Raw genomic sequence first — 27,190 nt, 5'->3', positions numbered from 1 at the left:
CAGAAGGCTCTTGGAACTAAGCTGGATATGAACACAGCTTACCATCTACAGACCGATGGGCAGAGTGAGAGGACCATTCAAACATTGGAAGACATGTTGAGAGCATGTGTCATCGACTTTGGCACGTCGTGGGACACTCATTTGCCCTTAGTCGAATTCTCCTACAACAACATCTACCATACCAGCATCAAGGCTGCGCTGTTCGAAGCCCTCTATGGCCGTAAGTGCAGATCCCCTCTGTGCTGGGCTGAGGTGGGTGACACGCAGCTAGTTAAGGGTCAAGTCCCCGACAGCACTCTCACAGGCCCAGAAATCATCCGTGAAACCACATAAAAGATCGTACAAATCCGGGAACGACTAAAAGCATCAAGAGATAGACAAAAGAGCTACACCGATAAGAGACGAAAACCTTTGGAGTTCCAGGTTGGTGACCGTGTTCTATTGAAGGTCTCACCCTAGAAAGGCATGATACGCTTCAGAAAGCATGGAAAGCTGAATCCGAGATACATTGGACCATTCGAGATCCTCGCTAGGATCGGTCTTGTAGCATACAAACTTCGTCTACCCCAAGAGCTTGGTAATATTCATCCTGTCTTCCACGTCTCGAATCTTAAAAAGTGCCTATCCGACGAAACCCTTGTGATCCCTCTTGATGAGATCGAGATCAACGAGAACCTTAATTTCGTGGAAGAACCAGTCGAAATCATGGACCGAGAAATCAAACGAACGAAACAAAGTCGCATACCGATAGTGAAGGTCCACTGGAATGCCAAGCGGGGACCTGAATTCACTTGGGTGCGCGAAGATTCAATGCAACAGAAGTATCCTCATCTCTTTCCGATTCCATGATTTGTATTCTATGTTTGAATTTCGGGATGAAATTCCCTCTAACGGGGGGATGATGTGACAACCCGAACCTTTTTCCATTACCGTTAACCGATTTCCGTTAATAAAATTTGAATTTTATTTGAGTTTCGTCAAATTCCTTTGGATTGGAAAATCATTTAGTTATATAATTAAATTTTATATAAGAGTTGGAACCAAAAACACGCGAAAATCCCGAATTTCCTTTGAAAAATCAATAGTTTTCGGCCTGAGTGATGTTCACGGCCGTAAACCCGTTTACGGCCGTAAACCCGTGTATGGCCATTGACAGGTGGCCCCCACCACCGACCATGGAACCCCCTATAAATATGAGCATCTACCCCTCATTTACACTTTTCTGGCCGAAAACTCCCTCATTCTCTCTCTAACCTCTCAAACGTAAACACCCAAAACACCCTCTTTTCTTCGGAAAATCATCAAGAATCACCTTTGGGAGGTTGTCTTGGAGCATCTAAAACACGTTTTTCATCAAATCCAACATCATTTTTTTTAAGTTTACGGCCGTACACCCTTCAAATCTTCAAAGGCCGCAAACCGTTTACGGCCGTAAACCCTTCAAAGATTCATAAATCCTTCAAGAACACCGTTCACGGCCATAAACCCTTCAAGGGACTGTTCACGGCCGAGAACAGTTCACGGCCGCAAACTCCTTCACACCGTGAATCTTGGCCGCAAACCCACTTTTCCACCTCGATCGAGTCTCGGTAACATTCCTAAACCAATAACAAGTATTTCTCCAACACTATAATAAATGGTTTCGCTAATAAAATACATATATTTATTAATTGTTATTAGGATCCCGTTGAGTGCCGCATACATCAACTCGAGGGTCTTCATTCCCCGTTTCGCTGTCCAACACTTTCACGCGACTAACTGTGAGTTCATGCCCCTATGCTTTTATGATTTTAAATGTTTTCAGGGGGGAGTACAAGCCAAGCACAAATGATCCACACATTTAAAACTGATGCAGTTAATACAATCTTACAATTTCCACATGTTTATAAAATATTTAGACAAGCCAAACACAAATGATTTTGTGCATTTATACAAAAGGATTTCCACACATTTAAAACTGATGCAATTAATACAATCTTACAATTTCCACATGTTTATAAAATATTTAGATATTTTATCCCTTTTGTAACATGCTGAGCATAAGGGACTTTTTCAATCTACAATCAAAATTGCATAGTTTTCAGATCAATAAGTAAACCAAGTACACTGTTGGATTAGTGTCTAAGTCCATAACTATTTTGGTATGTACTTGACCCGATGGTGCATGGTCCTTTTGGGTTGCCTTCACCAAAGCAACTTGATAGGATGAATTATGGAGAGAAAGGATTAAATATGATTTATTAATATATTATGAGAATAATATATTAAAGGAGAAATCATATTGTTTAATTAATATTAGTCAAGAATTAATAAGAATTAAGTTTGTGGCTAAAAGAGATTAATTAAACTTAAGGGACTAGAATTGTAATTATAAGATAATTGCAATTGGGCTATGGATTACCTTATAATATAAGGTTGGACGAATTCTATGGGGAAACCCATTAGAAATCGTCCAAGGCTTATTAAAAAGGGGTTCATGGGTTGCTTAGGGCCTAAGCATCTAAATTAGGGTTTCCTTGTTAGATAACCCTAATAGCCTCACTATTTAAAGATCCCTTAAGCCCCAAAAACGTGGTGAACTGGTTCTCTAGGGTTTCCACACGTTTTGGGCAGCCTCCTTCTTTTCTCCTCTTCATCCTCTTGCTCTTGGTGTTTGTGAACCATTAGAGGAGTGACATTTGTGACTCTAAGCTTTCTAAAGTCAATACAAGAAGGATTTGAGATTGTTATTACTACATAACAATCAAGGTATGATCTAAACCCTAATTCATATGTTATATTGATTATCATATACTAGATCTAGGGTTTGAAGTCTTGGATGAATTGCATGTACAATAGAGAAACCTAGATCCAAGCATTAGGGTTTGTATGAGCACATATGATGTTCTTATAGCTAAAACCCATCAGTGGTATCAGAGCCTTGATTGGTTTCTATTGTATTGATGCCTTGTGTGTTTGTTCAAGTTGCAAAATCGAGTTTTGAGCTCCCTGCCTGATGAACTCGGCGAGTACCACAGTGTACTCGGCGAGTAGGCCTCAACTCGGCGAGTCCAGTGTGGTACTCGGCGAGTTCGAGCGTCAGATGGAGCTATTTTCGGGATTTCTTGCTGTTTTACTCATGGATACTTGCCTTATCTGTTTTAGATCATTAAAATCCGATTTTATACATATTTATGAGTATATCCTTGATTAAACAAAAGATAATTACCAATTAATTAGATAATAACTTCCTTATATGATAAAGTTTGATTATTTGTATTAATTGGGTAACTTACTTTGCAAGAAATTGAAATTAGGTCAAATATAGATAATGATAAAATAAATTGTTTAATTTATATTATTTGTTATTTGATCCTTGTGTTATGAAAAGTTTCAATTTTTCCCCTTTAGGTTTTATAGTTTAAATTTGAACTCAAAAGTTTTGTTTTGAAATTTAAATAGTTGAAACCCTAATGTTTTGAAATGTTTCAAAACTTGCCCTCAAGTTTTGGAATTTAAAAGTTGATTAAAAGTTTAATTTAGGAATGTTAAATTCTAAAACCCTAGTATTGTTTTGAAAAGTTCAAATCACACCCTTATGATTTTTTTAATTAATTAAAGTGTATAATTAAAAGAGATTTAGTAAATCCATAAAGTTTTGGTGTACAATTTAATTAAAAGTATAATTATTAAATTAAACCACCTAGTATTTTAAAAGTGTAAAATACACCCTATACTATATATAACATTAAAAGTCTAACATTATATATATGTATGAGTAAAAGTCAGTCTTGCCGTTAGTAGGCCTCATTCACGAAGCTGGTCTATAAGGGGTGTTTAAGGAAATTGCCTATAAAATGGCGATTGAATGGGTATCCACTCTTACCCACCGCACTCTTGACTAGTGGAGGGTCGTTAGCCGAACGGGTAGGATAGGACAGAAACCTTCCATTATAAGTATAATGAAGTACAAAAGTAACTAAATGCTTTTTCAAAATTCCCAATCTTAGTTACTTTAGGCAAAAGTGAATTGATGCAATTCCATGAAATTACACTTTGTACCCTTGCGAAGACGTTAGTGGAGCGTGTGTGGTTAACCGGCACACTAAATGGTTCTAAGCAAAGGTAGCAAAGGGTGACTCAATGTTTGTCATAGTTCGGTGGAGCGTGTGTGGTTTACCGGCACATCGAATAGGTGACTGTAACATGTGAGGGTACCATGTAGATTTGCATGGTTATTCACACCCGCTTTGTGATCCTCGGCATCCCAGTCACAAACTAGAGGGGCATATCGAGATTTAAACATGCCATTGAAAAGGTTCAATGAATCTCAAAGGATCTAGGAGTTTTCAATACATTTAAGACTTAATCTGTTTTTCGTTTTTCATGGTGGAAAATTAGTGAATCGTCATTCACTTACCTTCAAATGTTCTGCAATTAGGGTTACGACATCCCTCTCCCGAGTTGTGGAATATTATGTTGGGTCCTAGCCTTAATATCCCATTTGGGTGATTTATTAAGGACTCAATCGATCAGCTAACTTGAATTTGTTTTCTCCCGTTTTGTAGATGTCAAAGTACGACAACTATGGTCTTCCCAAATCCCGTGGAACAAGCATTCCACATGAAGATGATATTCCACGATTCAATCGAGGAACAAGAAATCATGCTTCACTTCCTTCACCTCCTCCCGTTATTCTCCCTAACCCACAAGATCGAAGAATTGAAAGGTTCAATCTCACTAAAGCCCTATTGGAAATGAAACATGAAGATGGTAAACCCGTGTGTGCCCACGTTCTAGGAATGAAATCACACATCGATAGGTTGATAATGTTGGGTGCGTCATTCCCGGATAAGTTGGCTGTGAACTGGGTTTTGCAGTCACTTCCCGAATCATATAATGAGTTCAAAAGAAAGTATTATATGATGGATCATGACGAAAACCTCATTGACCTAACTTACATGCTCATTGCTGCTGAATCAGAAATGATTTGGCAAAGCAATGGAGCGTATTTGTTGGGAAAGTCAACCAACCATGCTTCCGAGGACGTTCTAGGAGAACCGACCTGCATTTGCTGCCAAGAGAAAGGGCGTTGGATACAAGTCTGCCCTAAGAGCCTGAAGAGTCCAGAAGATGGGAGAGTCAAAGAGTATGGATGTACTTCAGGTAAAATCCACTATCTAACTCCATTAAGTTCCTATTCATTGATTCTTAATACATAATGTGATAAGATTGCATTTGAATGTTTTGCAGGATCAGTGAAAAGAGAGGAGGCTTGATGGAAAAGCAAGATGAGTCTAATCACAAAGAAATGGATCTCGATCGCATGGACTTGAAGATTAGATTTTGAGCTTAGAAAGTTATGATAGAGTTGTTAGGAATATTTATTACATAGTTTTTCAATTGATTTTGCATTGTAAGGACAAAATGTTTTCCGCTGCCTTACGAATAAAATAAATTTTGATTTGACTCATTTATTTATTTATTTATTTCCTTGCAATAAAATCGTTATGAAAAATTGATGTTTGCATATTTCTACAACGAATGGATGTGATTCTTATTATGATAATTGTGAAATGTCGAGAATTTGCCAAATAGGGAGAGTTTCTCATCGCCCAAGTTTCAATTGGACAGAAATTTGGAATCACGCAACTTGGTTGCATGATGAATGAGAAATTTCATATTTGGAAATTAGACTAATTCGTTGACAAAGTGTCAAGTGAAGGACTAGGAGATCGAGTACACAAAGTTGTGTGTTGATCAAGTCCACCACAAGAGTAACAAAGATATTCGTCATGATTTACCAAAGTTTGGTAAATATGATTATACTTATAAGATTAAGTGTAATTCTGAATTGATTGAAAGAGTTTAAATCAATAGCAGAACGAATAAGAAGAATCAAGTAGGCAGAAAGATAAAAGTTTCTCTATTCTAAGAAGAAGGGAGAGTACCTTTTATTATGTTTTATGATAGGTCTTAACGATTAAGAACCATATCTCAATTGATCCTCTAATTAAATCTTAGTACAATTGTATGTCTAAGAAGAGGAATTAAGAATTGAAGAAATGGTTAAATCAAGAAGTCAATCATACTTCGTTCCAAAACAAGTCTTAGAGTTAAGATTGTGACATTGAGTGACAAGTCTTAAGAAGGTTTACAACATTCATCAAGTGTAGAATTTGGAAAAAGGATTTTCTTATTTTAGTACATTTGAAATTGGAAAGTTGTGATGTCTTGGATAAGACAAAGACCAACTAGGACCAATTTTATATGGTGTTTTGTCTTGATAAAAGCTACACCAACTCTTAAATATTTGTTTGTCAAGAAATGTTTATTGAAAAGAAAATCTTATATGTCTAGGAGTCAGTGGGAGTCTTAATGGTCTTGAAAGGTTTCAAGAATAAATCAAAATAAACCTTATCGAACATCATTAGCACACGAGTTGAGGTTTACAACCTATCGTGTTGACATCATCTTGTTTTCTGTACCGTTCCAATTGAGTTAATTATGCATGTGAGCCCTATGGGTTCTCATTTGAATGCATAAAAGGCAAGGACCTTGATCAATGAAAAGTACATTGATAGGAAAAGGTGAGCTGCTTAACTACTTGAAAGACATGGTGGGCAGCCGTGTTACCATAAGGCAAGAAATCAAGATTAAGAAAGTTCGGTCCGTATGAGTTCGAATTTGTCGTAAACTTTGTTTTTGACAAATTCACATGGATAGGAACACATACACCATTAAAATCTAAGTGTCATAAGATTCCCTCCTTCATGAAAATGACTGTGAGGAAATGCTTTCACTAAGAAAGATTTTAAGAAGATAGTGATTGTGAAATTGTATTCTCGAATTCGATTATGGTTACGGTATCCCTTTCCATGATTCGAATTGTGAGATTAGGCAATTAGTCTTAATTATTTAGACACACATATGAGCTATCTAAAAGAAAAGTGTATAAGTTCAAGAAGCCTTGATAAAGGATTATCAAAGCATTAGGTATTAGAAACATGAACTTAAGAAATTCAATAAGTATTGTTTTCTGGAAGTTAAGCTGGTTTCTGAATACATGTCAAAGCTAGTGGGAGCATAAGTGTTATGTTTATAATAATCATCATGATAGTGGGAGCATAAATGTTATGATTGTATGATTATTAAGGCAAGTATTGCAAGTTAGCAATATTAATTATAGAAAACAAGAGTCATACTTTGCAAAGTAGTAAGGATGTAAAGTTGTTTTGCTATAATTAAGGGAGAGAATATTATGCTTCATTTCAAATCTAAAAGCTTAGGTTGTGGAATGTTAATATTTTTAGTCAAAGATACATAGTGTGTTCTTAAATTTCGATTATGATTACGGCATTCCTCTTCATAGTTCGAAATGTGAGAACGTAGCACGTAAAATATTATGGCAGAAGATTGATAAAGTATCAAATCTTTATGTAAGACATTATGCATCGTGTCCCATACGCTTCGGGTATAGGATCGATTGCAAATGCTATAATATTTGACCATTCTAAAATTTTTCCAAATGTCTAGCGCATTTAGAAGGAAAAAGGACAAGAATCAGTTTTGACTAAGATAATTAAACAACTATCAAAGGACAATCCAAAGTTCGCCGAGGATTGGTCGCTTGTGAGTAGTTGGAAGTATAGTATTGGATGGACCATATCGACATTATTATGAATAGATAAGATTCTATTAAGAATGAGTTGTCATATGGTAAGTATGGAAAGGTTTCCATATTGGGAGTTAGATATTGAGAATCTATGTCTAGATTAGCAACTTTTATGCAAAAGGATGTTCAAAGGAATGTACCTTGAGTGAGAGACATCACATCTATGGAATTGTCTTGTAACAATCTCCGATAGAGGACTTTGTAATTTCATTGGCAATAGTCCTTGTGACTTTAGTGCAGTGATATTACGAAAGGATCATTGCATAAAATGTTAGAATCTAGCATATTCTATAAGTGGCAAGAATTTGATATTCTTTCACTTGTAGAAAGGATTGGGAGTTGTGAAATGAGTATGATTGGTAATGTGTTCATTTGATCTATTTCACAAAGTAAGAACCATAGGTAAACATTGTGTGCATGCTAAGAGCATGGGACAAGTGTGGTAATAATTCAAGTAAGAAGTTGATTACCCGAAACGACAAATAATGAGTAATCGATATGGTGATAAATAAAAGGTGTTTTATTTATACTTAAAGGTTTGAGGCCATATGGGATTAGTATTATCCTTGTGCTTCACCTTGCATGTTTTGACTTCCTGAATAATTTAATTGGTTAAGAACAGTCAAATTATTCGAACGGGCCACAGTCGTTCATATGTTGGAAGTAGGTATGAATGAAGACTGTCGTGAATTGGTGTGTGGATTGTCTAAAGAGCATTAGACATAAGCAAATGTTTGCTGCAACGTTCATGAGTGCTTTTGAATATGATTTGAGCATTGGATTAAACCCACGCTCACTTGGATCACTTCATGGATTTCATCACGAGTGATTGGTGAGACGATAACATCTTATATTCTTGAAACCGAGATGTGTGAGTTGTATCTTGTGAGTCGGTTGCACATTGATAATATGTAAACACACCAGTAACTTGGTGTTATAAAACATAATGTTGTGTGTGATTTGGTGAGTGAGTGCAAGCGAGCATTGAGTCAAAGTTTATCCGTTCCTTTTATCCAAAGTAGGATAAAAGCGATATCTGTGGGCCCCTTGATGATTTAGTGATGGCACCTAAGCGCTTGGCCAAGCCGAGACTAAATTGATGTGTTCAATTATAGTCTGTTGTCAGTCGTCATAAATCTGAATTCGGGAAATAGTACATAGACAGAGAGAATGATTTAGATCCATGTCTCAGTCTATACGATATCTAGAATGGAGGAATATATGATCCCTTATCTAAAGGACACGCGTATCTGATAAGATCAGAGTTGACAACGGCTTTTGAAAGCTACGATTGCAGATCAGGATCTGAAGTCATACGCGGAATAGTTATTAGACTTATCCAAGTGGGAGACTGTTGGATTAGTGTCTAAGTCCATAACTATTTTGGTATGTACTTGACCCGATGGTGCATGGTCCTTTTGGGTTGCCTTCACCAAAGCAACTTGATAGGATGAATTATGGAGAGAAAGGATTAAATATGATTTATTAATATATTATGAGAATAATATATTAAAGGAGAAATCATATTGTTTAATTAATATTAGTCAAGAATTAATAAGAATTAAGTTTGTGGCTAAAAGAGATTAATTAAACTTAAGGGACTAGAATTGTAATTATAAGATAATTGCAATTGGGCTATGGATTACCTTATAATATAAGGTTGGACGAATTCTATGGGGAAACCCATTAGAAATCGTCCAAGGCTTATTAAAAAGGGGTTCATGGGTTGCTTAGGGCCTAAGCATCTAAATTAGGGTTTCCTTGTTAGATAACCCTAATAGCCTCACTATTTAAAGATCCCTTAAGCCCCAAAAACGTGGTGAACTGGTTCTCTAGGGTTTCCACACGTTTTGGGCAGCCTCCTTCTTTTCTCCTCTTCATCCTCTTGCTCTTGGTGTTTGTGAACCATTAGAGGAGTGACATTTGTGACTCTAAGCTTTCTAAAGTCAATACAAGAAGGATTTGAGATTGTTATTACTACATAACAATCAAGGTATGATCTAAACCCTAATTCATATGTTATATTGATTATCATATACTAGATCTAGGGTTTGAAGTCTTGGATGAATTGCATGTACAATAGAGAAACCTAGATCCAAGCATTAGGGTTTGTATGAGCACATATGATGTTCTTATAGCTAAAACCCATCATACACAACATTCATGCAAACTATAATAGGTATAGTTTGGGTTTTCAATACATAGTTTTACGAATCTAGAGTTATACATAGCAAAACATATAAACTATGACAAATTTAGTTTATGATATACATCACTACATTTGAACTTCAAGAGTACAACACTTAATAATTATTTAAGTATAATTATTACCCCATAAAGTATACACACGGGTTTAAATATAGTAGATCAATACAGAACTACGTGTAAACTAGTTAATACAGAATTGTGAGACAACTCTTCAATTGTGGCTTTCGGGGTACATGTTAAATCCTATCATAGTATAACCAGAGTCTCCTGGAGGGAGAGCGTGAGATTTATGAATAGATCTATTCGGGATTGACAATCCCACACCTGAACTGCTAGCTACAGTTAGGCAGGCATGTCTGGGGTGACAAATGTCATTTATCCGACACTTGAAGAATGTAGTAAAGGTCACAAGGTCATATCAAGCATGGTTATACGACTCACAATAGTATAAACTAACCTTATTGTTTACGAGATTTCATTCTTCTTTAGTTTTATTTTCATTAATAAAACTAGTTCATAATACAACTGGAGGATTCCAGGGATTTCAATTCATAGTTTTATTTTAAGTAATGAAACTACTATACATACTGGTGGTAACCAGGGTTTTCAAACAGAACATTTTATACATTACTGGTGATAGCCAGGGTTTTCATACAAAGGGTTTTCATTCAAAACAATGTTATACAATACAACTGGTGGTAACCAGACCAAAAAACTAACACATTATACATTACTACAGAACACAGTAATACACATATATGTTAGAAAATATTGGATTTTCTTGGGAAGCATAAAAACATTTTTTAGATTCAATGACAGGATTTTCATTACAAAAACATGCTTATGAACTCACCAGCTTTTATGCTGATACTCTCTTTCAAAACCGCTTGTATTCTCAGGAAATAAGTAGACAGGTACCTCGGCAGACTTTTGAGAAGACGGAGCATATAGTCTCGTCTTTATTTTTGGTACTTTTGATGTATATAATATGAATCAAACAGATGTAAATACTTTTTATATATATTCAATGTAATGGTTGTATTTACTTTGATTACTATGATGCAATTGTTGTGATACTACAAATGACGTCATCCACCCCCGAACGTTTCCGCCGTCCCGGTTTGGCGGTGTGACAGTTACCAATCCAGAGCAATACCAAGCTGAGTAAGACTCAGAGTCCGAGTACCGATGCCGAGATAGCGGAGATGAGTCGAGTGCCATATGCTTCCGTCGTTGGCTCGATCATGTACGCTATGACATGTACTCGCCCTGATGTGGCTTTTGCGTTGAGCATGGTTAGACGATATCAAGGGAACCCGGGTATAGCTCATTGGACAGCAGTGAAGAACATTCTTAAGTACCTGCGAAGGACTAAGGTCTGGGTCCTTATACTTGGTGGGAGTGATGACTTGAGAGTGACAGGGTATAGTGACGCCAGTTTTCAGACCGACATAGATAACTTCCGCTCTCAGTCGGGCTGGGTATTTACCCTTAATGGAGGAGCAGTGACTTGGAAAAGTTCCAAGCAGGAAACCGTGGCTGATTCAACATGTGAATCAGAGTACATAGCAGTGAGCGAAGCGTCGAAGGAGGCTATATGGTTGAAGAACTTCATTGGAGACCTTGGAGTTGTACCAACCATAAAGGAGCCCATGGAAATTTTCTTTGATAACGAAGGAGCGGTTGCCTTAACCAAGGAACCAAGGGATCATGGCAGATCCAGACATATCGACAGAAAATACCACTTCATCAGACATCGGGTAGAAGAAGGACTCCTCGTGGTCAAGAGGGTATCGTCAGAAGAAAATCCTGCGGATCCCCTCACAAAGGGTTTAAGTAGGATCAAGCACATTCAACATGTGAGGAGCATTGGTATGAAGGACGATATTAGTTTTAGTGATTAGATAGATGTTTAGAAATTTGTAATAGATAAATGTAATTGACATTTGGTGATTAAATAATGGAGATTTATATATAAGTATTGTTTACTATCTTGTGTCAATTGTTTACTATTGTTTCACTTTTGCATGTTTTACTTCCTGAATAATTGGATTGTTCAAATTATCCACAGTCGATCATACTTTGGAAGTAAGTAATGAGGCAAGACTGTCATGAATTGGTTTGTAGATTGTCTAAGTTCTTAGACATAACAATAGTTTGCTGCAACGTTCGTGAGTACTTCTGAAATAAGATTTGAGTATTGGATTAAACCTACGCTCTTTTGAATCACTTCATGGAATTCATCACGAGCGATTGTGAGATGATAATATCATATAATCTTTAAACGAAGATATATGAGTTGTTTTTTGCGAGTTGGTTGTGCATTAATAATGCGTAAACGCATCAATAACTTGATGTTATAAAATGTATTGCTGTGTACGATTTGATGACTAAATAGTACAAGAATATAACTCAAAGTTTATCTGTTCCTTTATCCTAAGAGGGTAAAAGCGATATCTTGGGCCCCTCGATGATTTTGTGTTGAATTATGTGTCGGGCCCGGTCAGGACTGAATTGATGTGTTCAATTAAGTTCGTTGTCAAACAAATCAGAAATCGGAAAACAAACTATTGGACATTGAGAATGATTATGTACCATTTCTTTGTACACACGATATCTTGCAGAATGGAGGATTATATGATCCCTTATCTAAAGGACGTGTCATTGTCTAGGTCAGAGTTCTCGACAACGGCTTTTGAAAGCTACGATTGCTAATCAGATTTTGAAGTCATACTTGTAGTTATAGTTATTAGACTTATCCAAGTGGGAGACTGTTGGATTAGGTGTCTAAGCCCATAACTATAACTGGTATGTACTTGATTTGATTGTAGCATGGTCCTTTTGGGTTGCCTTCACCATATCAACTAGACAGGATGAATTTTGGAGAAAGAGGTTAATAAATGGTTTATTAATATATTATAAGAATAATATATTAATTAGTAATCATATTTTTAATTAGTATTTAATCATAATTTAATTTGGAATTAATTTAGTGGTTAAAGGAACTGACTAAAAGAACGGGGACTGATTATGTAAATCAGTGATAGTTGCGGTTTTGGGCTGATGGATCCTATTGAAAGGGAGTGGACGAAAATCTATGGAAAGCCCCCATAGAGTTTTTATCCAAGGCCTATCATATGGGGGTCCATGGACTGCTTAGGGCCTAAGCAAAGGAAAATAAGGTTTCCAGCTGAAAACCCTAGCAGCCTCAACTATAAAAGGAACCCCAGTCTATAGAAATCGGCCACCTGCTTCCCAAGAGAAACCCTAGCCGATTTCTACCTCCTTCTCTCTCATTCTTTGCTTGTGGTGTTTGTGACTGCATTAGAGGTGAAGTTCTTGGGGCACTAGGCTTTCGAAGGTCAAGGAATTGAAGAATGATGACTTGTTATTACAAGATAACAAGAAAGGTTAGATCGAAACCCTATTAGTTTCGATTTTATATCTTAGAATTAGGGTTATTGCTTTGGAAATCTTGTTTGCAAGTATAACTTGAGAAAAACATAGATCCAAAGCAATTAGGGTTTCATGTGCACATAGGAATGTTGTAATGCTCAAAACCCATCAAAACGGAGGCGGCGTTTGTGGCTCGAGTTTCCAAACGAATCCGCCGTCGAGGTGTGAAGACGACGTTGTTTATCTGTGTTTTCAAATCAGACCTACTAAAGGCTGAAGCTACCTTCGACGTTGATCTGGGTTTTCACGTCTTTGTCGCCCTTCGTCTTCTTTAGTACATCACCGCCTCCTTCTGTAACTCCATTCTTTCTCCGACCAACCCATCTATTCTTTGGATTACCATCTTCATTGAGTTATAGTACTATCGAGAGATAAAGAAATAGATAGGTGGTGTAACGCCTGGTTTCTGGTATGTATTTAAAATCATAATTTATGCACTTTTATACAGGAACTCGTCGAGTTGGGAGCCCCAAACTGGTCAAGTAGGAATTATTTGGGACGCGGGTTAAGAAACCTACTCGACAAGTCGATAGGCCTCAACTCGACGAGTAGGCTGGCAGAAATGAAACCCTAATTTTCAGGGTTTTGCACCCTATTTAAAGGCCTTAATGTTTCATTGTGACCTCCGACATCGTCCCCTTAGTCTAGAGCAAACCCTAATCGTGCCTCTTTCCCCATTTTAAGTGTGAGTGAGCCTTAAGAGTGTTCTTTGGTGTTTTTCATGAAGGAGTGTGAAGTTGGTGGTGCAAGGTCGAAGGGAGGAACTTTAGATCCGGGATCTTCAGTGTTTTGGCAACCATTTGGAGGTATAAAGTCGATACCCTGACTATTTATTTGCTATATCTCTTCTTTGAGAAGTTTATGGTCTTAGTAGCTTGTTTTGGTGTCATTTATGGAGTTGAACACGTTATGAAGTTATGACTTCAGATCTAGTCATTTCATGGCCTATTGAGACTTAAAGTTGCCAGCTTTATCAAGTCTTGGTCCTCCTCCATGCCCTAGGTCCCTTATAAAGCATAGTTTTAGGGCTTTTAGCCTCTTGATACCATGCATGGACGTAAAGTTAGCAACTTTACATGGTATCTCAGCCCAAGGAGACCAGATCTATGGTTTGGAGGCATTAGACTCGGTTGGAAGGGACTGAATGAGTTAAGACTAAGGAAACTCGACGAGTTGTTTACCCAACTCGGCGAGTTGGATCGTGGTCCCCCGACCTTTTTGATTACTAGTAAACTCGGCGAGTTGAAGAGATTACTCGACGAGTTGGCTAGGGTTTTCTTGGCTTTCTGAAGATAGAAGGAACTCGACGAGTCCACAAGGGGACTCGACGAGTTGTATTGGAAGGTCCCGATTCTGTTAAGGAGGAACTCGACGAGTTGAAGGAAAACTCGATGAGTTGGATCGTGATTTCAAGATTCTGTGATTTATGGGAACTCAGCGAGTTGAGGAGTGAACTCGACGAGTTGAGTCAACTCGAAGCGTTGAATTTGACTTTGACTTGGACTTGGACCAAGTTGACCCTTAAGGGGGTTATGAGTATGAAAGGGTACTTAAGGAAATCTTTTACGTATAGGAGCTTGAGTTGGGTTGGTTTCAGAGTCGGGGACTGTTCAGTTACTTTACAACATTTGAGGTGAGTTACCTTCCAGTAGAAGTGGGTCGAAGGCACCAATGTCGGCCCAGTAGTAGATGATTATAGTAGAGATGATTGTCTTTGTGATAATTGTCTGGTATGCCACTATCCGTTATGCTTTATGTGCTAGTATGCTATGATATTATGTGATAGTGGTAGGAGGGTAGGATATACCCCGTAACTGGTCGAAAGGACCGAAAGGGTAGGCCAGCACCCAGATATGCTAGTCAATATGTGACTTATATGTTTATGCACTAGGATGATATGTGATAGTGATAGGGGGTGAAATAGTCCCCGTTACCGGTTGAAAGAGACCGAAGGGGTAGACCAGCACCCAGATATGCTAGGCAGTTACCGGATGAAAGAGTCCGAAGGGGTGGCTAGCACCCTGATATGCTAGGCGGTTACCGGTTGAAAGAGACTGAAGGGGTAGGTCAGCACCCGGATATGCTAGACAGTATGTTATTGTGTGGTATGTGGTATGATGGGGGAACTCAGTAAACTTTGTGCTTACGGTTTTCAGTTTTGGTTTCAAGTACTTCTTCTTCGAAAGGAAAGGAGTCGGCATGATTGCAGCGCATCACACCATGATTTCCGCACATGAGATATTTGGGAGTTATACTCTGATGTTGTTTTATCGTGACATGTTTTGACTATTGATACATTGGTTTTGATATGAGTTGATACTATGGATGTTTTCAGACAAATGATTTTATAATTATTAAATTAAAAATGTAATTTTTGGTCGTAAATTTTGGGATGTTGCAGATGGTGTTACTCCAACCGACAATAAATTTGTGGCGGTCGGAACCCCTGATCGTCGGAAGTCAGTGATGGAGGCGGTGGTAGTTTCTTTTTGTGAAAATTCATAAGGGATATATATATATATATATATATATATATATATATATATATGAAAAGGGGGAAGTGCAGGTAGGGTAGGGTAGTGATGCCGTGGGGGGTGATTTTCTTTTTACTTTTCTTTTTTAGTTATTGCAACATAAATAAATAATAATAATAATTGTATTTAATACTCGAGAGATAATAAATATATATAAGTGTGAAGACAAATTTAAAAACCAATCCCATACCTCAATCGGTAAGTTTAGTGTTTATATGTAGGTGTGGCACAAGTTCGAATTGCATGGCTCTCATTTTGAAAAACAAAAACTTCAGTCTTTAGTTGATATATAGAAGTGTTAAAGATTTTAAACAATAAAAGCTTGTAGCTGAAATGGTAAGAAGCTACCTTTGTTTGAAGGAGACCCTCGGTTTGAACCTTATATTCTACATTTTCAAAAATAATCAAGTTTTTTATTCCTTAGGAAGGCCCTGCACATCAGCTGCCATGTCATGCTAACTCATTAAATCCTTTCCACCTTGGAGTGTCACATGTACGAATGACCTACAAAAAATGTCAAAAAGACCAAAACGAAAGAATTATCCGATTTTTTTGGGTTTTTCTATTAAAAAAAATTGGATTCTTTTGAATTTTTCCACAAAAATTTGAAACTTTTTTGGAGATTTTCTTTTATTAAGATATTAAAGAAAAAAAGTATGTTTCTATATTATATAAATTTTTAATTTTGAGGCTACACATGACTTTTGTTATTATTTTAATTTAATTGAAAATCTATGTTAATGTATAGCTTTTTTATAAAATAACGACATATTCAATTTTATCTGTCTGAATAATTTGTTTTCTAATTTAGAATGACAACATATTGTAACAATATTTTAATCGTCTTTATTTTACATTGATGTGCCAAGGTAATAAATACATTCGTAACTAGTAAGAGAACGAAAAAGTTGGGCGAGGCCTCCCCAGCCTCTACATAGCTCGCCTTTGGTTAGGTCCCACATTATTGAAAGGGTTATTAACTTAAATATGTAATGATTTTTTTTCTTTATTTACATTTATCCAATAATATTTTTTTTAACCATTGAGATTCATGAGTTCCACATTCTCAATTACACTCTAGATTGGTGTGCTGGTTAACCACACAATCTCCATCAACATAATATAAAGAGAATGTGCAATTTTCATTAATAATATAATATTCACATTCTATTAATAAAATGAGATTTTGTTTTATACTTGTATTGTTAATACTTTTAAATTGATAATTATCTCTATCAAACCTTTTCGGTAACTCCACTCTTAAAATGCAATAAGGTGAGGATGGTGGTAAGCGCGAAACATATTAAAACCAACTCAGTTAAGAATCATAGATACCTCCTTAAACCTCTATATTAGAGTGGGTGAGTCTAGTCATTGTAAGACTGACAATTTCAATATTTAAATATATGATGACACATGTTGTAACTTTCTCATACATATAATAGACATGATTCTAATATATATATATATATATATATATATATATATATATATATATATATATATATATATATATATATATATATATATATATATAAGGGGTAAATTTAAAACTCTTTAAATTTAGTTGTCTATTATTAATTCAAATTAATTACGAGAATTCAATATAATAATTAATAATTCATGAGGGGTAATATTCAAATTTATAAATCTCTATTATAAATAATATTAAATATTCTAATTTAAATTACCATTTAAATAATATTAAATATATTCAAGTTTAAATCTCTATTAAATAATATTTATCTCATTCTAGATTTAAACAATTTAAATTTGGTAATTATCTACATTTGAAAACTTCCAATTTGAAATTTGAAATGAAAATAGGAAACCCTAATCTGTCCGGGGGGGGGGGGGGAGGGGTCGCCCCTACGATTAGTAGGTTTCTTTCATTACAAATTTTTCTTCATTTTACCAATTTAGAACAAGCATTTATAGAGAAATATGGATTAAGGGTGCTAGTAATTATGAACCAATGGATTTGATACTACTATTGAGTTTTCTATGCATCAAATACACTTAAACTCGGTAGCGGAAAAATCAAACTATGATATACCTAAGTGTACATGCACCCTAGGATCTAGGTTTCATTATTATTACTGCTACCCTATGAAACATAAAACATAAGGAAGAAAAACATACCTCTTATGTAGCCATTGATCTTCATGCTTGAGATCTTGTTCTCTACGAAGCTGCTTGGATGAGAGGACCCAAACCAGAATCCCCTAATGGTATCACACCCAATGACACCAAATAGTGTAATAAAAATAACTATGAGAAGGGTCAATTTCACAAAACCTAAAAGGGTTGGAAATCATCCCTATGGAGGGAGGAAGAAGGGTTGGCAAACCTTCAAGCCAAGGTCTAAGGAAGAATGAAATCCATAAGACCATATTTATAACATTGGATCCCTTCCCAGGTCTAATACTCCATCCCATGTGGGATGGGATGCCAAAAATGAGATTCCCTCTTATCCAAGAGGAATTTCATCCAAACCCTAATCCTATAAGGGTTGTGGAACATTCCTGATTACTCAACTATTGATTAATGGATAATCAAACTTTAATTAAATAACATGTTAACTAATTCTCAAAATATATTTCTGATTAGTTTCTAATTAGTTATTAACCATAATAATTAATAAACCAATTTCTCTTTTATTTATTTTAATCAGTTTGGATCTTGAGGGCAACCGAAAAGGACCCTGTAATTATTAGAAATATTACCAATAGTTAATGACTTTTGACACTCTTTCCAACATATTCAAGTTCATTACAGTCTGAATTGGAGATGAAGACGCAACAACCGAAGAAGCAGTAGCATCGACTGAAAAGATGAAGAAAAAGGCGTGTCGTTTTGAAACAAATCACAGATGGATATTCTCTCTCTTCAACATCATAAGGTTCTGTGCAACAGAGGTATAAATGTCGATGCATGATATTTTCAGTGGTAGAATAAAAATGTTCCGTGGAAGAGTCAAACCCCTTATTGTAAAGCCATGTTTTAAAATTCTTTTTTTAGTTGAGTCACTCTGATGATTGGTTCCAAATTTCCAGAATTTACATAATTTAGTACCAAATTGAATTACATATTTTAGTAACAAAAATCTAATAAAAAAGCTCTATAACATGTATAGTTTTTTAGTAACAAAACCGCACCACATAAGCTATACAGAAAAACATATCAAATATCTAATATAAATGAGCTCTTTTTCATTTGAAGGTATGTAAAGTTGGCCAATATGAACATTAGAAATAACGTTAAATATTATATGATTATCTCATATTCACTTTCTGGAATTGCAACGAATGGATCTGAACTGGTTATAAAAAAAAGATGTACACATTGATGATGTACACACTGATCAAAGTTTAAATAGATACGAAAAGACCATCAAGTACAATTACATTGGTTCAATACAGGTTTTAACAATTATATTTTATCGGTTTTTTGTAAAATCCATCTTGTTTGTTCTGGTCCAAAAATATGCATAAGATCGATGCTAGTTGAACAAATCTATTCATCGGTTCTCGTTTTAACCGGTTCGATCAACCTATTCAAACCGATTTTTAAAACATTATTGAAAAGGATTCTCTAATGATTCATTGATTGTATATTGAAGTTATATATCTTGATGAATGCTTTTTTCACATAAAATAAAACGAACACCAAGTCCGTGAAAAAAGCTTGCACGCCTTGCGAATTTGTTTGTCTCACAAAATGAAACCGATACAAAAACAAGCCAATCACGAGGTTATTAATTTCCGTCAAAGACTCACAATATATATATATATATATATATATATATATATATATATATATATATATATATATATAGGGCTAGGTTATAATGTGGATTACATCTATTGTGTGGTCGTAAGGATAATTCTGGACCAATAGATGAAAATAATGAGTGGCTATGATGCGAGGGTCTATGATGTTACAATGGATAACATGTACCCTATAATCACTCAAATTTCATTGAAATGGTATTTAAGTCAATTAAACGATATTTAAAAATGGAAATTTTCGGATTTTTAGGGATTATTGATTCTCCAAATTTTAAAAATCTGATTTTTTTTAAAATTAATCTAGTTTCAATTCTAATGTAATTTTTAATCATAACCGGTTTTATTATGTCAGAATTATATTCCGTTAGAATGATATTCTATGAGAATATCAAGAATAAAATAATATAGAATTTTGAATCATTCTCTTAGAATGAGAACAATAACATATCATTCCAATGGTAAAATGTTAATATAACGATATTCTTTCATAATGTAATTACACTTTTGTGATAATGAACTTAAAATACAATTAGAAAGTGAAATACATCAAAATAATAAAAATCTAATTTTTTTTTTTGACATTCTTGAATGAATTTTTTTTCCTTCTTGGTACGTTTCCTCTAGGTATGCAATCAAGCACAAATACAAAGCTTTATTTTTGAAGTAATACTATGTCATTCTTGAATTCTTTTGCAAAAAAAAAATATCGTCACTCTTGAAACAATCCTTATTCCCCTTCTTCGTTCGTTCCTAGTTGTCTGATGACATTCTAGTAGAATATCATTCTTGCAGAATGACATTCTAGCAGAATTCCTAGTTGTAGAAAGAGATGAACTCAAGAATGACATGTGATCCCTTGGTAAATCTTGAAACCTGTGAAAAACATGAACAAAAAATCATGATAAAACATTAGCTACTTGCAATAGCCAACAAGAAAACATATGGTTTAGAAATTAAGTTTTATGGCTGAATTAAGAAAAACTTGACAGCTTTAAACTTCGCAGTTACTAAAAGCTATGTAGGTTATGACCTTTTTAGAAAACATCACTCTATTTTCAAGAACGGATGTGGTTCATTCATTGCCTTCTAACACAGTTAGAAACACCATTGTGTATATGTACACACAAATGAATCCACATAAAAACATCAATTCTATAGAAATTGCTATGCACAAGAATTAGGTGTACTCATATAAGAATAGACTTAACTGGTACATTTAAGAAAAAATTGAAGACAACAAACTCGGAATTATGTGAAGATGTAGACGAATGGAAGAATAGAATAATAGAAAAAGAATAACCAAGATTGTTCTGCTATTAGACAATTCATAAAAAGAAATAAGAAACTTAAACATGCAATTAGAAATTTATTTGAATGAGAGATTACCTTTATGAAACGAATTTACATCTTGACATTGCAATTCCGAAATCTGTGAAATTAATTAGAACAGGAGAGGAGTAGGCGTAAGGAAGGAGTCAATCGACGGGGGGCTGTAGGTGTGCGACGTTGACAGAGGACGCTTTAGGACGTAGGTGTCGCTAGTATTGGATGAAGGAATCAGCGGCATCATCTACGGTTTAGAAGGTGGCCGACGATGGAGATAGATGAAGAAGGATCGGTTGTTGTGTGAGGAAGAAGAAGAACATCGTTTCTTTTTTAAAGAGGGGAGAAAACTAGGTTAGGTTAAGTCAATGTAGTTACCATAATTGTAGGAGAGTATTTGTGGAAGTTATCTTTTTTTTTTTAAATGAAATTACCAAATTATCCCTATTAATTTTATTAATGATTATTTTTATTCTGAATTCTTATTGGTCCCTACGACCACACAATAATTAGTCATCCACATTTGAACCTACCTCTATATATATATATATATATATATATATATATATATATATATATATATATATATATATATATATATATATATATATATATATATATATATATATATATATATATATATCATCTTCTTCATGTAAAGGATATTGAAATTGAAATTTAGAAGAATCGCTTAGTTCCAATTGATAATCATGTTTTTAGTGGCTTCAAATTTTAATAAAAGGATAGCAAGAAACTAGAAAAAGAAAAAAAAAACAACAAATTTCATGATTAGATTTTTAAACAATGTGTCATGATTATGACAATTCTTTATATTTTTATAGCTATATCAATTAAACGAAAAATCCACGACATTATCAAACATGACCACCTTATTATATTTCTTTGATCGAAAGATAAGCATGTTCCTATACCCCAAAGAATAATCCACAACATTGTCAAGAACTTGGCTTCCATGGTTAGTTTCATCAAGCTCCAAAAAAGAAGTACTCAACCATACAAACATATCGCCAATGTCTAAGGTAAAACAATCTTCAACCAGCCACTAACCTCTAACCATAATTGCATCGCCAAATTACAAGAGAAAAAAGATGATATGCTTTCTCCACCCTATTAGAACAACCAAACATAAGAGTTTAGACCGGTATCTCTTTTTCCCAAATTTAACCTCATAAAGCGACTATCCATACAAAAATATTCACCTTAATGAGGACATGCTTATTCCACATCATCATCGTACTACCAATTATAATATTATCATTTTCAATTAGCAGTCGTACCGACCACTCAATAAAAATCCTAGAATTATCAAGCTCCTATCACCACTTACCTCCCCAAATATAAGCAAGAATATTGTTATAAACGATACCCAAAACAATATTCAAACTTATAACGATAATATTAATTAAAATTACATTAAGATATCTGACAAGATGATATGGAATAGCTTGTGTTGTGATTCGATATACTGACTATTGGGGGAGCTAGAACGTGTTCTTTGACCGTAGGACCATGTGGTTTGACAACATGGCCGTGTAGTTGGACACATAAGTTTAAGCGACATAGTTGATTGATAGAACAATATATGGGCAACTATTATTCTTGTCGATGTAGTAGAATCATCACTCGAAGAAGACGTATGAACACGAAAGGTAGATAGTCCACGTATACCCTCATTAGTGTATTTCTTATTACGAACCATATTTCCTCAATATTAACCAGTTGAATACAACATCCATTGAAACTTAAATAGAGGTTAATTAGTTGCCTAATACTAGTAGTTAGGAAGACCATGAGTCTTTAGTGAGGTCATTGAATTCTGTAATGGTTGCATGCAGAAGAAAACATGTTTAATATCTTGTGAAACCATTAAATCACACAAGTCTATAGCACATGTGAATATGGAATATATAAACTTCACGCACAAGACTAGATCTATGTGTGTATGCTTATCGATTTCATATTGTCATAAAAAGTCAATCCGCTAGGTGGATGAGCTTTTTTCGAGGATTTGATGGCCGTTTTCTATTCTTTAGTAAAAAATGGTAACGTAAAGATATATATCTAACATTATATAGTACTTTTTGTGAATAAATCTTCTTTAAAACTACAACCTTCTTTAAAAACCCAATAACTATAAAAAAAAAATGTAAGAATCTTGTAAGAAAATACGATAATCTTTGATATACATGTATATACCGAAAAAAGGAAAGTATATATTACAGTATATGATAAAAAAAACTTTTTTACAAGCGACTTATTAGATGCATCATGCATCTAGAATATAAAATTTTGTAAGAATCTTATAAGAAAAAACATAATAATCTTTGATTTACATGTAAATACCAAAAAAGACAAGTATATATTATATTATGGTATATGATAAACAAAAGCTTTTTATAAGCGACTTATTAGATGCATCATGCATCTAGAATACGTATAAATTAGCTTTAAGATAATTTATAAATACGTATGAACTATGAACCCCATTACCTCTCTTTGTCTTTCACGACTTTTGTATTGAAATAACAGCAAAAATTGTATTCGACCTCGTGTCAATTTGCCAAATTGATTGAATAATTTGGTCAAATTCCCGGTTTTTGTCAAACGTTCAAAGTTCAAATGCGTTGAACCAGTGGGCTATACGACTTCCCTTTAGTAAGTTCCTTCCTTCAAAGCACATCTCAACTATTATTCTGCCGGATTCAATTCATCTTATATATAAATTTCAACTCACACACTTTCACTCAACTCAATCTTACAACCACAATCAGCAATCAACGAATTTACAAACATCAAAGTGATCAATCGACTAATCGATCGCTATGTCTGTTGATATTGACGAAACCATCACGATCCGTGAAGTTTGGTCCGAAAATCTGGAATCCGAGTTCGAATTCCTCAGATCCGTGATAGATCAGTACTCTTACATCTCCATGGACACGGAGTTTCCCGGAGTTGTCTACCGTCGATCTGTAGATCCGGCAAAACCGTATACGCATCGACAGCCGTCGGATCATTACAAGCTTCTTAAATCAAACGTCGATGTTTTGAACCTGATTCAACTCGGTCTCACACTCACCGACGCCGCTGGAAACCTTCCGTGTGACGGCGAGACTCACCGGCGTTTCATCTGGCAGTTTAATTTTAGCGATTTTGACTTGGCGTGTGACCAGTACGCGCCGGAATCGATTGATTTGTTGAAACGACAAGGGATTGATTTCGAACGGAATAGTTCGGAAGGTATCGACTCGGTCAGATTTGCTGAGTTGATGATGTCGTCGGGACTGGTTTGTAATGACTCGGTGAGTTGGGTGACGTTTCATAGCGCGTACGATTTTGGTTATTTATTGAAGATTCTCACGCGCCGGGAGTTGCCGCGTGGATTAGATGAGTTTTTGGAGATTTTGAAGGTGTTCTTCGGCGAGAACGTGTACGACGTGAAACATTTGATGAAGTTCTGCCGGAAAAACTTGTATGGTGGGTTGGACCGGGTGGCGAATATTTTGAAAGTGAACCGGGTTGTCGGAAAGTGTCATCAGGCCGGTTCAGATAGTTTGTTGACGTGGCACGCGTTTCAAAAGATGAGAGACGCATATTTCGTCGACGTTAGGACGGAAAAGTATGCCGGCGTTTTGTATGGATTGGAGGTTTATTAGGATTACAAAATATTGGTTTTGTTGAAGGTTAAATTGGTAAATAATCTAATTAAATGTTATTATATTGATATGGTAAAATCGTTGGTGAATTTTCTTTTTTCTCTACTAATTTCAGAACTCAATAGGATACCTGAAGTACCCGAAGTCTAAAATAAGGAACCTAGATAAAGAACCATAATAATGTTTTAATTGAAATCGGAATATCTTAAAGAAAACTCATTTCATTCATCATAAAGATATATATACAGATCACATACGAAAAGGGTCCGAATACAAATGTCCTTAATTAATCAAGGGTAACAAATAACAATACATGTATAATAAGATATAATTATTTAAAAGAGTAAAGGGTCCGAATACAAATGGCCTTAAAGAATTAGGCTAACAATACATGTATAATCTACCTCCGCTGATAAATGAAACCTAAAAATGACACATGTTAGTTTTTTAGAATGTTTCTTTGACACGTGACATTTTGTATGATTTTTATTATTTCCTTTTTTTTGTAACAAATCAAATTCAATTCAAAATTTGAAAATACAAAATCATATCCTAATAACATTATTATGTTTATTTTGCTTAACAAATTAATTCATAAATACTTACAATCGACAACATCTTGGTTTTTTTTTACATTTATTATTTTTTATCTATATAAAAATTTTAGATATACCGACCGTGGTTTCCACGGATTATAACTTAGTAAGATATAATGATTTAAAAGAGTGATATATTTTTCGATTTGTATATATGTGGTCACTGGTTTTTTTTGTTGGTACATATTACCCCTTCAACTTGTTAAATTGTACATATTTAATCTTTATACCAACTATTTTAGGTAAGACGGAAAAAATGACTTAATAGGGTAACATATTTCTTACTTTGTACAATGACCTAAAATTTTTATTTTTGATTTAATTAAGAACAGTATTCCAAAACATTCTTCATACATCCCAATCGAATAAATATGTCAAACATCATCAAAATCAAAGTATTTCCCATAAACAGAATCCATATGGTGTGTGATGCAGTCAATTCGAGCTCTTCCCATTGGAACCAGAACTACCTGAAACATAAACTAAAAGTTGTAAACACAAAGCTTAGTGAGTTCCCCAAAATACCACATATCATAAATACAATAAATATATAATGGGCCCGCCCGACATCGGGCCCCGCTCGGTAATAAATCGGGCCCCGCCTAACATACATATAACATATATCAATTAATCACATACACATGCAATAATCACAAAGATACATAGCATACAAATGGTCATTGGGCCCTAACCCGATAATCATATAAACACATAACACATGCAAGAGTCACGCAGACAGCTAGCATACTAACATAACATAAACATGGGCCGGCATTGGTGCCTTCGACCCGCTAAACCCAGTGGGGAAAACTATTGGGTTTTGAGCACTATAACACTCCTATGGTGCACATGCAACCCTAAATGCTTTGTATCTATGTTTTCTCTATTATACATGCATATTTTCAATTTTTTCCAAAGCATTGTCCTAACTAGCATACAAATTGCCAATTGAATAAAACATCTAGATAGATGCCATACCTTTTGAAGGACTTCTAGTTATTGACCTTTGAAAGCTTGAGCACCTCAAGTGTGATGCCTCTAATGGTTCATAAACACCAATATGCAAGAGGATGGTTTAAGAGAATAATCTATTTGTCTTAATGAGAAGGTGCAACCGATTTTGGTCTATGGAGGGTTCTATTTATAGTGTTGGACATGATAGGGTTACACTTGGTAAACCCTAATAACCCATGACTTTCCACATTCTCATGCTCCATGGGTTTAACCTCCATGGACTATCCATGGATTAGTTTAGCCCATAATCATGGATCATTAGCCCACACTACAAGAATGATTGATTTGCATAATCAATCCCCAAATATTTAATTAGTCGATTTTGATCACAAAATTAATAAATTAATTCTTGATCAATACTAATTAAATAATTCCGTATTAATATATTATACTTGTAATATATTAATAAACCATAAATAACCTTATTCTCAAAATTCATCCTATCAAATTGCACTGGTGAAGGCAACCCAAAAGGACCATGCTACAATCGGGTCAAGTACATACCAATTATAGTTATGGGCTTAGACACCAAATCCAACAGTCTCCCACTTGGATAAGTCTAATAACTATTACTGCTAATGTACTTCAAGATCTGACTTAGCAATCATAAGCTTTCAAAAGCCGCTGTCGAACTCTGACCTAGTCAGTGACGCGTCCTTCAGATAAGTGATCATATACTCCTCTGTTCTCAAGATATCTATGCAGACAAACACATGGAACATAGTCGTACTTATTGTCCTGCAATTCGTTTCCCGATTTATGATTCGTCTGACATAGAACATAACTGAACACATCAATTTAGTTCTGACCGGGCCTGGCACATAAGTCAAAACAAGATCATCGAGGGGCCCAAGATATCGCTTTTAATTCTCTTAGGATAAAAGGATCAGATAAACTTCGACATTATATGCTTGTACTAACTACTCATCAAATCATG

The 27,190-nt window shown here is 35.1% G+C and overlaps 1 protein-coding gene across 1 annotated transcript; it reads left to right on the top strand.

Annotated features, from left to right (window-relative positions):
* The first annotated feature begins 23,536 nt into the window (after positions 1–23,536).
* LOC145133002 (putative CCR4-associated factor 1 homolog 11) lies at positions 23,537–24,744 on the top strand. Its single transcript, XM_079067954.1, has one exon. The coding sequence runs from the start codon at positions 23,810–23,812 to the stop codon at positions 24,641–24,643; it is 834 nt and encodes a 277-aa protein (XP_078924080.1). The 5' UTR covers positions 23,537–23,809; the 3' UTR covers positions 24,644–24,744.
* Positions 24,745–27,190: the final 2,446 nt, after the last annotated feature.

This window comes from Lactuca virosa, chromosome 8 (genome assembly GCF_052849685.1).
Source record: "Lactuca virosa cultivar CGN04683 chromosome 8, Lactuca_virosa_CGN04683_v6, whole genome shotgun sequence".
Classification (NCBI taxonomy): Eukaryota; Viridiplantae; Streptophyta; class Magnoliopsida; order Asterales; family Asteraceae; genus Lactuca; species Lactuca virosa.
The sequence above is the reverse complement of the archived record's forward strand: the minus strand, read 5'-3'. Positions and strand labels throughout refer to the sequence as shown.